The sequence below is a fragment of the Camelus bactrianus genome, chromosome 6 (assembly GCF_048773025.1).
Source record: "Camelus bactrianus isolate YW-2024 breed Bactrian camel chromosome 6, ASM4877302v1, whole genome shotgun sequence".
Classification (NCBI taxonomy): domain Eukaryota; kingdom Metazoa; phylum Chordata; class Mammalia; order Artiodactyla; family Camelidae; genus Camelus; species Camelus bactrianus.
Genome location: NC_133544.1, coordinates 73,113,694 through 73,126,605, shown reverse-complemented (window position 1 = coordinate 73,126,605; position 12,912 = coordinate 73,113,694). Strand labels below are relative to the sequence as shown.

General features: G+C 42.0%; 1 protein-coding gene across 1 annotated transcript in view; it reads right to left on the bottom strand.

Moving 5' to 3' along the window:
* MAPKBP1 (mitogen-activated protein kinase binding protein 1) overlaps positions 1–12,912 on the bottom strand; it is a 49,322-nt gene extending 36,410 nt beyond the window's left edge. Inside the window, exons 1-2 of the mRNA XM_074365937.1 lie at positions 12,307–12,912; positions 11,532–11,753 (exon numbers count right to left, since the gene is read on the bottom strand). Of these exons, the coding sequence (XP_074222038.1) occupies positions 11,532–11,648 (117 nt within the window). The 5' untranslated portion in view covers positions 11,649–11,753; positions 12,307–12,912. The remainder of the gene's footprint in view (positions 1–11,531; positions 11,754–12,306) is intronic.

Here is a 12,912-nt window from a genome sequence, read left to right as displayed (position 1 = left end):
TTGTGCCATGAGACTCTCCTAGAAGAAGGAAGGTTTCTTCAACGTGTTATTCTCTATAAAATGCTCACTTCCTTTCCATTCCTAAGGCCAATGCCCTGGCTAAGACTTTCAGTACCACATTCCTGGATATGGCAATGGCTTTCCAATCAATCTCCTTACTGCAGTCCCTATCCTACCCCTGCCAATTTATCAAAATAACCTTTCCATAGCATAACTATGATTACACCTCTCCCCTGCTCAAAAACTTTCAATGGCTCCTTACTGCCAACTAAATAAATTACAAATGTCTTGGCTTAGCATCCGTCAGTGGGCCCTCTTTTTCTTCTATTTCCTAGTAGTCACTTCCATGAATCATGTGTATTTGTCAATCTGGATTATTCATTATTCTGGAAAGGAGCCTCGCGGCTTTATTTTATATTCTTCTACCTGGAATGCTCTTCCCTTCCACCACCCCATACTGAAACCCTACCCCTCCTTTAAGAACCAGCTCAAATATCACATCCCCTATGATTCTTTCTGTGATCACCCTGGCCATAAATTACTCCTCCCTCGTTGGTATTCTTTACAGCAGCACTTAATTTGCATCATTCACATGGTAGGTACTACTCAGTACTTTGTACAGGAATTCTTCATGGATTTTGTATTATCTCTCCTACTAGCCTATAATCTCCTGGGAGGCAGAGGCTGTGTCTCACACAACTCTATACTTACAGCACAGGGCACAGTGTTTAATATAGTATATTTGTTGAATCCACTTTTAATACTTTAAAAATATTTGTGAATATTCTTTGATTTATCTTACTTGGTAAATTCTTTAAGCTCCTAGAGAATTCTCCATTTATCACAGCCAGCTGTAGAAACTGGAGTAGGAAGCAGTATTTTGACACCTTTCCAGAAAAGACTGGGGAAAGCCTAAAGGGAATAAGCCATGTGCCTTCAATGATTACAAACAAAACAGTTTTATCCCCGACTTTAGCAAATACATGCATGGCATGGCTCTTCATAAATCTGACAAAATTATAGTTAACAAGCCTAAAAGGATCAGAGATAATTTTTGTTTCGTAAAAGTAACAATACTATTGTTTAAAAAGAGCTTTACTGAGGAGGGAGGTTATAGCTCAAGTGGTAGAGCACATGTTTAGCATGCACGAGGTCCTGGGTTCAATCCTCAGTACCTCCTCTAAAAATAAATCAATAAATAAACCTAATTACCTCCCTCCCCCTCAAAAAAAAAACTTTAAAAAAAAAAAAGAGCTTTACTGTCCTTTTTAATCAGAAATGACTGTAGCTATCAGTAGTTATTCTGGATGTTAGAATTATGAATGGCCTGTTTTCTTCTTTATGGTTCTTCATATAGTATAAAAAAAATCTTTTCAGAAAGGACACGTACTTCAGAAAATACAAAAAAAAAATTATTTACCAAGGAAATATCTTTGAAGATATCAGAAATGAATGATCTCAAATTTAACAGGTTAATGACAAATGGGTAAGAAAATATTTTTATGTCCTATTATTACTTAAAAAACAAACCAAGTTTATTATACCAGATATATTTTCCAACATTTGTACATAAATGCTTTAATGAGTATACAGATTTTAAAATTTAAACATTTTAGATTTAAGTATGAAATACACGTTTAAATTGGAGAGACTTTTACCTTTATTGTTTTTTTCTACTTACAAAAATAATACAGATTCGTTGTACAAAATTCCAACATTACAGAAATATAGAAATGTAGATAGTGAATGTCCACCATAATCTACTATCCCTCCCTGAGGTAACCAGTTTTAACAATGGTTTGGTATTTATAGCTTCACAATTTTTTCTACACATATACTAATAAACATGTTTTAACAAAATATAAATAATCATTAACATAAAAACTGTTAAACAGTTTGCTTTTTGTCACTTAATAGATCTTGTATACCCTCTCATGTCAGTACATATAGATTAACCTCGTTCTTTTTCAGCAAGTATAAGGTATTTCATTTTATGGATGTACACCAATCTCCTATTGATGATTACTTGGATTACCTCAAAGATTTCACTATTGCGAATAACACCCCCCCCAAAAAATTTTCAGTTATATACACTTTTTTGTAGTGTGAATGTTTGCATAGAATAAGATTCCAAAACTATAACTGCTAGATCAAAAGCTAAAAATACGTAAATTTTTTGCTAAAGGACATTTCCAAGTTGTTCTCTAAGAACATGAGATCAACATCTGCTCTTACCAATAGTGTAAGGGTACGAATGCACTTGTTTCCCCCATCTTCACATAATTTTCTTTAAGCAAAAATTATTTAAATAGAATATTTCACTCATCACAATATTAGAAACTTAAAACAATGGGTTTTAAAATGAACAGTTTTTACTCTGCCTTCAAATTCTTAGTCTAAAAGGAAGCTCTAAGACCAATTCACTTCCCAAATAATTTCTCAATATAAATGAATTAGCCCTAAAAGAAGAAAAAAGTTTTATCTATTTCTAGAGAAGATACTGCTGTTAAAAAGCATGCTCATTATTCGGTGATTTCCAATCAGACACAGTCAATTAGGACTCTCCTTATTCCTGGTTCACTAGTTTGACTTTTTTAATTCCCCAAAATCATATTCATAGCCCTGCAATAAATTACACAGTAGTTAGTATCGAAAGGAATATTTGCTAAGCCTTTCTTTTGGTCAGGGTAGTTAAAGTATTATTGATACAAGTTAGAATATTGGCAAGAAAAAGGTACTGAAGATAGGTCATGATAAAAAGCTACACAGGGAGGATGATTAAATGTTAGAACAGAAGGAGCTGAACCTGCAAAAAAGGACTTCTCACAAATGGAAACTTGAAGGAATAAAATCTTGCCAACAAATTAGAAGAAAACTCCTGGGTATTCTAGAAATCTATGGACCCTGATAATATTAGCAACACCGTAATAGCTGTAAACTTATTTAGATCTTACAATGTGCTTTCACGTTCATTAAATATCATTTAATACTCACAAAGAAACCAGCTCAGAAGTGAGGAAGTGAGGAAGGAAGCTGTCTCGCCAGCCCCCATTACAACACACACACACACACACACACACACACACACACACACACACACACACACACACACACACACACACACACACACACACACACACACACACACACACACACACACACACACACACACACACACACACACACACACACACACACACACACACACACACACACACACACACACACACACACACACACACACACACACACACACACACGGCTACTTAAAATATTGCCCAAGCTAGAGCATTAGGGGCATCACTTGGGAGCCTGGTAGTAACGCAGAGTCTCAGGGCGGGTCTGAAACTCAATCTGCATTTTAACAAGACCACTGGCCTCTTGCCCCAACCCCACCCCCGCCACTAATCTGTCTGCACCTTAACTCTTAAAAGCCCTGTTCATTAGCCAGTTCTGGATTTGCTATGAGGGAAAGTCTCTCCCACAGCTGCTGTGGAGGCCTCACAAGGGAGACTAAAGCAGCCTGGGGAAGGAAGGACATCATAAGGAGAAAGGCCATGTTTAGAAAAGTCAGCAGCAGGTTATTATGTCGTATGAAAACCATCATGATGTGCAAAGATACTATGCTTTCCCAAATAGAAGCTGACTGACAGTGTCAGGGTACTGGAGGCAAGCCTGCAGCCAGCCTGTTGCATGTTTCGTCCTGACAAGCAGCTGCTTGCTTTTCACCAGGCAGGAGCTGAGTGATGGCAAGAGTCAAGGTTTCCGAGCATGCTCTCAGCTCCTCCCCCCCTTATCACAAACTAGCTTGGGGTTTCTCATCAGGACTAACTGGGGCAGCTGCAGAAAAGCATGCATTAAGATCCTATGATTTTACACCCATAATGTTATCACTGCTTCCTATCTGAGGAAAGAAATCAAAATAATACACATTTGAGATCAGGTGAGGCAAGGCACTCAGCAACCCTGGAGCCACCCTAGCCAAACAGAGTCAGGTGGGCAAATGACCTCATTTTTGCTCATTTTCATGTTCATTGAACTGTGACTGTCATCATCCAGGTCAGCCCTGGCACAGGGCATTTTAGATCCAGTTTCTTTCACAGAAAATAGGCATTTTAACTCAGTGATTGTCCAGTTTCAAAGACCAAGTCAGGTGTGGGTAGGGACAGCCAAAGAGGTAACAAAGAGATGGAGAACAGAGGGAAAGAGGGAGAGATTTGGGGTAGGTAGCACGAGCAAGCAGTGAGGAGTGTGGGCTACATGATCAACTGCCACCTAAGAGGAGAACAGTTTAAAGCCCCACGATACCCACACACAGAAACAACCAAGGCATCTGTTGGTCTCCACTTCACCCCCTCTACCTTGCTCCAACCTCAAGAGAGAAGCAGCAACTGCTTGTAGCTTATAAGCATCTGGAACCACACAGCTGCATCCTGTCAACTTGATAGGCATGTAACCCAGAACCACAAGTTGTACAGTTCCTAACCGTACCCCAGAACAAAAAGTGGGGACACAGTTCAGGAAATCTGTGGAGTTGGGAGTGGGAAGAGGAGCAAGGATGTAGAGTGAAAAGGGATACCGAATGATGGTTCTAAAATATCAGTCTGAGAAGTTCATTACATTAACTTTTATGGGGAATGTTGGGGGAAAAGTGTATTTTTTTAAGGTACTATGCTTTTCCAAGCTGATTGCTGGATGTGACTCTTGGCTCTAGCAATATTAGGCAAACTTCTGTGCTCAGTGTCACGTTTTGCACATGAAGATTCCCTGGGAGGAGTATAGGATAAAGATTAAGAGAAGGAGTTAAGATAGCCAAGGTTTGAACACCAGCTCAGTCACTTACTGGCTATATAACCACCCCCTACTCACCTGACCTCTCTTGGCATCAGTTTCCTCATCTACAAAATGGGGAGAGTAATAGTACTTGTAGTGGGATGGTGTGAAACTTAAATGGGGTAATATAAGTACATGCTTAGCACAGTACATAGCAAAAAGCTCAATAACTGTTAGCCATTATCACCACTACAAATATTATTGCTTCCAGGATTGGGAGAGTAAGATATGGACAAGAAGCACTGACAACAAAGGTTGGAAAGGGGTGGTTTCAATAAGGATATTGCCTAGAAGTGCTGAATGGCACAATCTATAATGGATGGGAAAAGACGCAACTTGAAAAGTCAAAGGACAAATAGACAAGATCAAGTCCTTGGGTATTTTAATTTCTAACAATAAAATCATCTCAGTTATGCAAGACAAAAACCTCATTTCACCTTAATGACACCGCTAGTATCACATCCTTCAGAAACTACCAACACACTGGCAGTGTTTATCTCTTGACTTGGGTGGTGGTAACAGGAGCAATCATTTTATAATCACTCACAATATAACACTGTATTATTATATTCCATAAACTTTTCCATGTTATATTTCATCTTTTTTTAAGTTTTGTTTTTTAAGTGCCAGCATCTTTAAAGGGTCAGCTGAACTTACAGGTAAATGACCAGAAGCACCATTAAAGGAACAGAGTTAGCAAAGCCAGATGAAAGGTACGATGGAAAGCCAGAAACTGTAGTGGGCTCAGCACAAATGAGAAGCAATGTTCAAATCCAGAAGAACCTAAGGAATTCCTTCTCAGGATTCCTCCAAAAGAGAATCTGACAAAGTGTGTGTGTGGTGGTGGTGGGTGGAGGGACAGCCATGTGGTTTCAAAGTGTTGTTCCAAAATCTTCCAATATATTTAAATCTCAATTATGAGTGAAGAGGCAGGGAAGGGAAAATGTCTTTAGCTCCATTCCAGTTTTAGTGGGAGAGATAAAGTATATAAACTTAAAATATATATATAATCTAAAAAAGATAGTTTTATACACTAGGGAAGCAACACACAAAGCATTACAAACATTCTCTGCAATAAAATAAGAGAGGGTGGAATTTACTGCCTAAAAGTCGAAGAGGAGATATCCATACTGTGAACTCGTTCTTCTGTAACCGCTCTTTAAAACCAGAGGAAAATGCTGTGGCCAATTAAGAAGTACTGTGGACTTGCTGATATAACTGTTGGGAGGAAGGAAACCAAGATCTGGAAAATCTGAACAACCAAAAATACCAACCCTCAAGATCTACACTGCCCAATTTGTTTGTCATATTCACTTTATTTCTTGCTCTCCCTACCCTTCTCCCTTTTTTTAAGAGGTAACAGAAGTTAAGGAAAAATCCACAGTGTGGATTTGATTCAGTAAACTTCCAAACAGGTGGGAAATTCTCATCCCACATCTCTACTGAGAATTGCTGTAAAAGGAAGCTGACCGAAAACAATGGAGCTCAGAGGAGAGGCATAGCTTATAGCAGTGGGAATGTGATGCATAATACAACAAACCCTGCTGAAAACACTGTAGCTTTCTTTCCCTACCAACACAGCAGTCTGGACATGAAGTAAAAACCAACAGACACTCTGAGAACAACAGTGGGACACACCACATTCCCAGAGAAGCTTAGTTTCAATAAACATAGTCCCAAATTTTAAGCCATAGACTGTTTTCCAAAGGGGCAGGGATGACAGCCACAAGTCCAACTTTAGACTCGGGTGGTTGACAGAGGTTACAGAGGTCAAGCTGAAGCCTCATTTCTATGATTTTTTTTTTTAATTAATCAAGAAATGAAAACACACAGGTAACAAATGGAAGAAAGAAGTGAAGTCAGAGAAACACCAATGGCCCCAAAGACATTCAAAATACTGGCAAGAAATAAGACAGTGACTCAAAATGATCCAACAGGGGAAACTTGCCCTAAATTGCAAGCTGAGAAAGGGAAAAGAAACTTGGACAGTAGCAGTGCTGGTAGACTCCAAAACGAGTGAGGCCAAGTAGATGAGGGAAGATTTTATAAGACAACTTAGAGCCTGAAGAGGTTGGACTATTTTAGACAGCATAGCAAGAGGTGTTGGGCTGGGGAGAGAAGAATTCTCTCTCCGGTGAGAATCACTTTGAAGGCTGAGGGCAGCTGCAGACACCGGAAGGAGAAGGAAATGGAGATCAAAGGGAAAAAAACAGAACACCTCACACTTTTCATTGTACACCACCTGTTCTGAGGATCTCAAGACACTTTGCAAGCCTTAAAGAATACATCAGAGACAGAAAATCCAACAAGAACTTACCCAAGTTCACCAACAAAGACAGGTGAGGGGCAGGGCTGCTGGCCACAGAGGCCTCTCCTCTTGGTCATCTATTCTAGCTGGGGAGCCCAGGGAGTGTGTATTAAACACTAAAAACTCTTGGTTCCTATGAATCCCAAGGTAAGTGGGTGGTGGAACAGTGACATAAAAAAACTGGCCAGGACTCAGGGATATTATCATAAAGTTTCCTATTCCTGCCTCCTGAGGAAATTCCTGCTGATCTGTCTTAGTAAGGCAATGATCAGCTCCTCATATCTGACCCTGCAAAGGGCAGTTTCTCTCAGATCTATCCCTCATATAGCAGTTTACAGAGCGGTCAGTCTAGAAGACACAAAGGAGATTTAAAAACAACCACCACCAAAAAAACTATTCAAGGAGAAGAGTATACTTACTGGGCTAGCTTTATATTTTATATATATTTATATTTATATATTCTCAAGAAGCCTCAATGGGGACTTGGGTACGAAGTCGACAGATTTCAGGGTCCTAGCACTTAAGCCAGGAGTTCATAATCCAACTGGGCTTCTGATGGAATTTAATATATACACAACTACCAAACTCTACCCCCAGAGGTTCTGATTCCATATAGCTAGGATAGGGCCCAGGAATGTATATCTTTTAAATTATGTCTCACTGCCCTCCAGACCCCACCCCGATGTTGAGCGCTATCAAGCTAGAGCCAGTGATCCATGAATGTTTGAAAGTGAGTATGATCCCCTACTACCAAACAGGCAGAATAAATAATCTCAATACTGATATAGGGCTCAAATATTAAGCAAAAGCTGAAATTAGATTACTGCCAGTATTTTTCTCCTCTATGAAATTCACCTACACAAACTCTTCCTGGAGCCACATATTAAAAGGCTTAAAAGGCTCAAAACACCACCATACAAGCAGGCAGGAGAAAAACTGGGGGTGGGGTGGGGAAGATTGGACTTATATTCATGAAAACTAAGAACGAGAAGAAAGTTGCAGCCACCTTGCCCATTGTTTTCAAAGGTATAATATGTAACTCAGATTGGATTAATGGCTATGAAGGAGGAAGAAAATTTCAAAACCTTCTTCACTCACTTTTTAAAACCCTAACAACCCTCTAGCACAGGCAATCCTTTTGTATCTCTAACTTAAATCTTGCCTGCTCGGCTTCAGTCCATTTCTGTCCTTTGTTAAAATGAAAAACAACCCAGCTCCCTCCACATAAAAATCCTTCAGGAACTTTAAGAAAAGAGGGGGAGGGTTAGCAACCAAGAGCACACGCATTGGCTTCTTAAGGAAAGCACAGCCTCAACTGAGACGACAGAAAGAACCGACAGTTGCACAGGATTTGAAGTTGAAGGGTGTTTACATCTGATAACTTTGAGTTACACTTCATCAAGACTCAGCAGATCTGGCATAAAACCTCAAATTACTCCTTTCCAATTCTATTATGCTGCAGAGACTTCCCTCCCTTGGAAAAAGTTTAGTAAAAATTCCAGCTCTCATCTGCTCTCTCTCTAATAACTTAAATCCTCATCTCTTCTGGCTCTCACTTCAGCTTTTAGCCATATTTTGACCATATTTCTAACTAGGTCTCTCCTGAATTAAAAAGCCTTTAATGAGCACGACTTTCCGCATGTATGTAGTTCCCCTTCTCTTTAATGCCCTTCATACCTAAATAGGCTGCATGTCTACTTCTTTTTCAACATTTTATTATTCCTCTTTTTTAATTCCTAACTTTGATTTCTCTTCTAAGGAGGTGACAAACTCCTCCTAATCACTTGCTATTCTCCTGGAATTTCAAGTATATCTCTACTATATTTGACATCTTTAAATTACTCTCAGTCATTTATTCATTTAATATTTACTGCATATCTTACACCATACTAAACAGTGTGAAGCAAAGGAAAAAGAACATGACCTTAGGAAATGAAGACATACATAAAAGAACAATTAGAGATTGGTTCCCAGGTAGTGGGGCTAGTCAGAGAAGGCTGTGTGGCTCCAGTAAATATAAAGTTGGATCTAAAAATAAGTGGAGAATTTGGTGAAAAGGCTACTGTATACAGAAGAAACAGTTATGATTCAAAGCAGCAGGCCATATGAGGTAAGAGCTGCATAAAGGCCCCCTGTCACTTCCTTCTTTGCCCCTACCCCCACCTCGTGAAAGGCATATGTCTTTTGGTCTTCAAATTTTGTTTCAGGGTTAGTTATCCATGAATCACAAGATCTCTGACTACTGCCATGATTACCCACAGCTACCACATATTAGAGCAGCTTACAAAGTCTTATATTCCAGGTCTTAACGTTGGTTACCATGAGGCAGGCTTTTAGAATCATCTTTGATAGAGAGTCTTCAATAAGGAATATGGGGAGTCAGGCATCTGCAGGGTCCCAGGAACACAAAGATAGCTACTACTTTTGGGTGCTAAAGATATACACCAGCACTCTTGTTCTGTCAGACTACTCAAGGGTCATTCAACTTCAGCTAAGTATTTCCTTCATTCACAGCTCTGGGACAAACAAAGCCACTTAAAGCAGTCTGAAGCACTGAATTCCTGTTTGAAACAGGGATGTTTAATGGTGACACCAAGGATGCCCTTTTTTTAATGTTTTCCTGCAGCACTTCTCCTCTCCTCTTGCCTCAGGATTCATGGTTCAAGCATCCCTTCCTCTGTGAAGTTTTTTTTCTAATTCCCCTAAGCTGATTTAGGTTCCCTCCCCTGTGCTGCCATTAGCATTCCTTTATACATACTTCTAGGACAGCACTTGCCACATTATGTTGTAATTATTTGTTTATATGTCTGACTGGCCACAAGCTCTTTGATGGCAAGGATAATGCTTTATTTATCACTGATTCTACACATGATAGGCACACAATAAACGTTTGTTGAATGCATCAATGATAAATGACATGGTAAATTTTAAAGAATGGTGACCGTACCTTCTGAGTTTCAGACCAAAATTACAGTATTAATACTGAAGACTAAACTCCCATCATACATGTCTATTACCTCTACCATTCTTGGTCAGAAAAAGAGGCCAAAGATATGAGAAGATGGTTCTAACAGTGCTAGTTGTTGCCAAGTTACCAACCAAGAGTATGAGAGATTACAGTCCTAAGACTGACCCAACACAACAAATGAGTGAACAGAGCCAAATCTAACACAATGTCTATGTTTCAGGCTCATTCTCCTGCTTCAGGAGACTATGAACAATTATTAATAAGGGTCCTTGGAAAAGTCACTATCTCCACGGCCATGTAAACTTGTGGCCAATTTTGATTCAACACAATCTCTGCTGAAAAATACAGGAAAGGTGTTCACCTTCTGACCAAATCCAAGTATGGTTCTGCTAAGGGACAGGGATCTAAGTCTGCCCAGAACTCTGCCATGCTGTACATTAGCACTCTAAATCACTCCTCACTGGTTCTACTCATCTCTGAAGAGATACAGCAAGGCAATAAAATGAGGCTGTCTCAAATGCACTGTAGCACTCCTGCACCACACAAGGCTACTGTGTTCACTGGCTGTTAGTAAGACACAAAAGTCTAATCTGATCCTGAGGAAACAAGGCCCTAAATTCCCTCAGGGATTAAATAAATTAAGTCTACTTTTGTATTCCCAAACTTGTGGGGCTCTACAAAGCTGAAGAGAGCATATACACCAACACCCAGACAAGTGAAGGGATGGAAAGGGACTTGGTCTCTGAGGAACTTCTGCAGCAGGGTGGGATATGGCTCTTGGCATACAGTGAATGAGAAAAGCAATGCTCAAGGGCAAACCAGAATTGCTTGGTTGGCAAGTATTTGGCCCCTTGCATGTTATCATTCCTAAGAAGCCAAGAAGCTCCAGTTAAATTATTTCAGGTCCCTTGAATAAACAAATAAATTTGTTTTGAGCCCAGGCAAGAGCATTTACCAAGCCAATTCTTCAGACTAGGTGTTATAGCATACTTCTTCCTGCTGCTATGTCTTACATAACCCCAGCTGTGACACTAACACTTGCGGCTACCTTACTGGTAGCTTAGCCCTTCACAAGGTATGTGGTCCCACTACCCTCTTCTAAGAAGGGCAACTGAGTCATAGCATAACAGCAGGCTTCCTCAAGCAACTCTTCGTAGTGAAGCCACAACTGAACCCAGGTTGCCTTCCTCACGTTCCTTTCTTTTCATCCATGAGTCTTAGTATGCTCACCGGTGCTTCTCTTTTTCCTTTAATCTAAAACTAAATCATTGCTTTTCTGAGGGGCCGAGCTGGGCACACTTGATCCTTTAGAGCCAACATGAGCTTTTAGTTCTCCTTCCCAAGAAAGTGTAAGGTAAAAGAGGTACATGGAGCAGAGGAGGGAAGGGGAGGAAAGAGGTGGCTTCCAATACTAGGACTCACCTTGGAGCTGAGGTCCTCTCGCCGGTTTCCTGCCTTACTTCTGCGTAATTTGATGGAGGGGGATCGCAGAAGGTTCTTGATCCGGCTGGTAATGGTTGACCCTTCTACAGCCATCATGATGAGGAGCCCCCGGGTCAGTGTCTGGCCCAATCTTGGGACTTGTCTCAACAGCGGCTCTGCTTTCCCACTCCACAGGGCCTTTCAGTATGCCCTCTCACTGACCTGAGACGGCAGAGTCCACCTTACCTTCTGCCTAGCCATCTGCAGCTCCTATCTCTAGGTATTGCCCTCTCGCTTCTCCATCCCCGCCTTCAAGCCCTGAACGGTTTCTTACAATGCCCGAAGGACAGACTCCTGAAAAGGAGGTTAGGGGGCGTTTAAAAAGCCTGAGTTGTGAAGAAACGCCAGGCCAACACCTGCCAGAGATGTTCGACTGTAAGGATGGGATGGGCCCTAGTAGGGTTAGTGGCCAGTCTGGTTCCCGTTAATTCCCAACTGTTCTCATGGCCACTGCAGTGCCCAAAAGAAGGAGGCCGCCGAGGTCACCGAGGAATCCCGCAGGGGGCCCGGGCACCTGCGCTGGCAGCCGCAGGGACCTTGAGGGCGGCGGGGCTCGCTGTGGCCCTGCAACCCGTTCTGCCACGGGAGCCTCCCTCCCCCACCCACGACCCTCCTGAGTCGCTCGGCCCTCCACAGGAGCCCTAGACTTATCTCTTTCAGCTCCCTCAGAAGCCCCCTACTACTCGCCAGCGCCCCCGCTTGGCCCCAGCCTCACCAGCCCCGGGGCGCGGGGGCCGCAGGGCTCACAGCGCCCTCAGGCATCGCGCTCAGCGATTTCAGCTTCGTAGCGACAGCGGCAGCAGCAGCTATGGTGGCACGAGCGGCTCAAAACGCGAACTACCGCCCGGGCTCAGCTACAGGCTGGATGGGAGGAGCCGAAGCGGGGGGTGCGGTGTGTACGCAAGAGGGCGTTCCCAGGGTGGACGAGTAAGGCTTGTGAGGGGCGGAGCCAGTGAAAGGGCCTAGGAAGTTAAGGACTGCGGGACTCAAGAACCACGGATTCCTCACATGCAGTCGCGGGTATCGCTCCTAGAGGAGGGTCAACAGAACATGGTTTCACAACTGAGAAACCGAGCCTTTTATGGTATTATCAGGCCTGGTCCCCCAGACAAGTGCACTTCTCAGAGCCCCAACAAGACGGTAACCACGCCCCCAGGGTGTTACGGTTGGCATTCGATAGGCCCTAGGGACCAGAGGCGAAACTAACTCCTAGCTCAGAATTACACGACTGAGGTACAGCCGTAAGGCTCTGCTCCCATCGACCCCAGCCAGGGGCTGGGATTTAAAGCTGTTGGAATAGTTCCTGCTTGCCGCCTGCCTG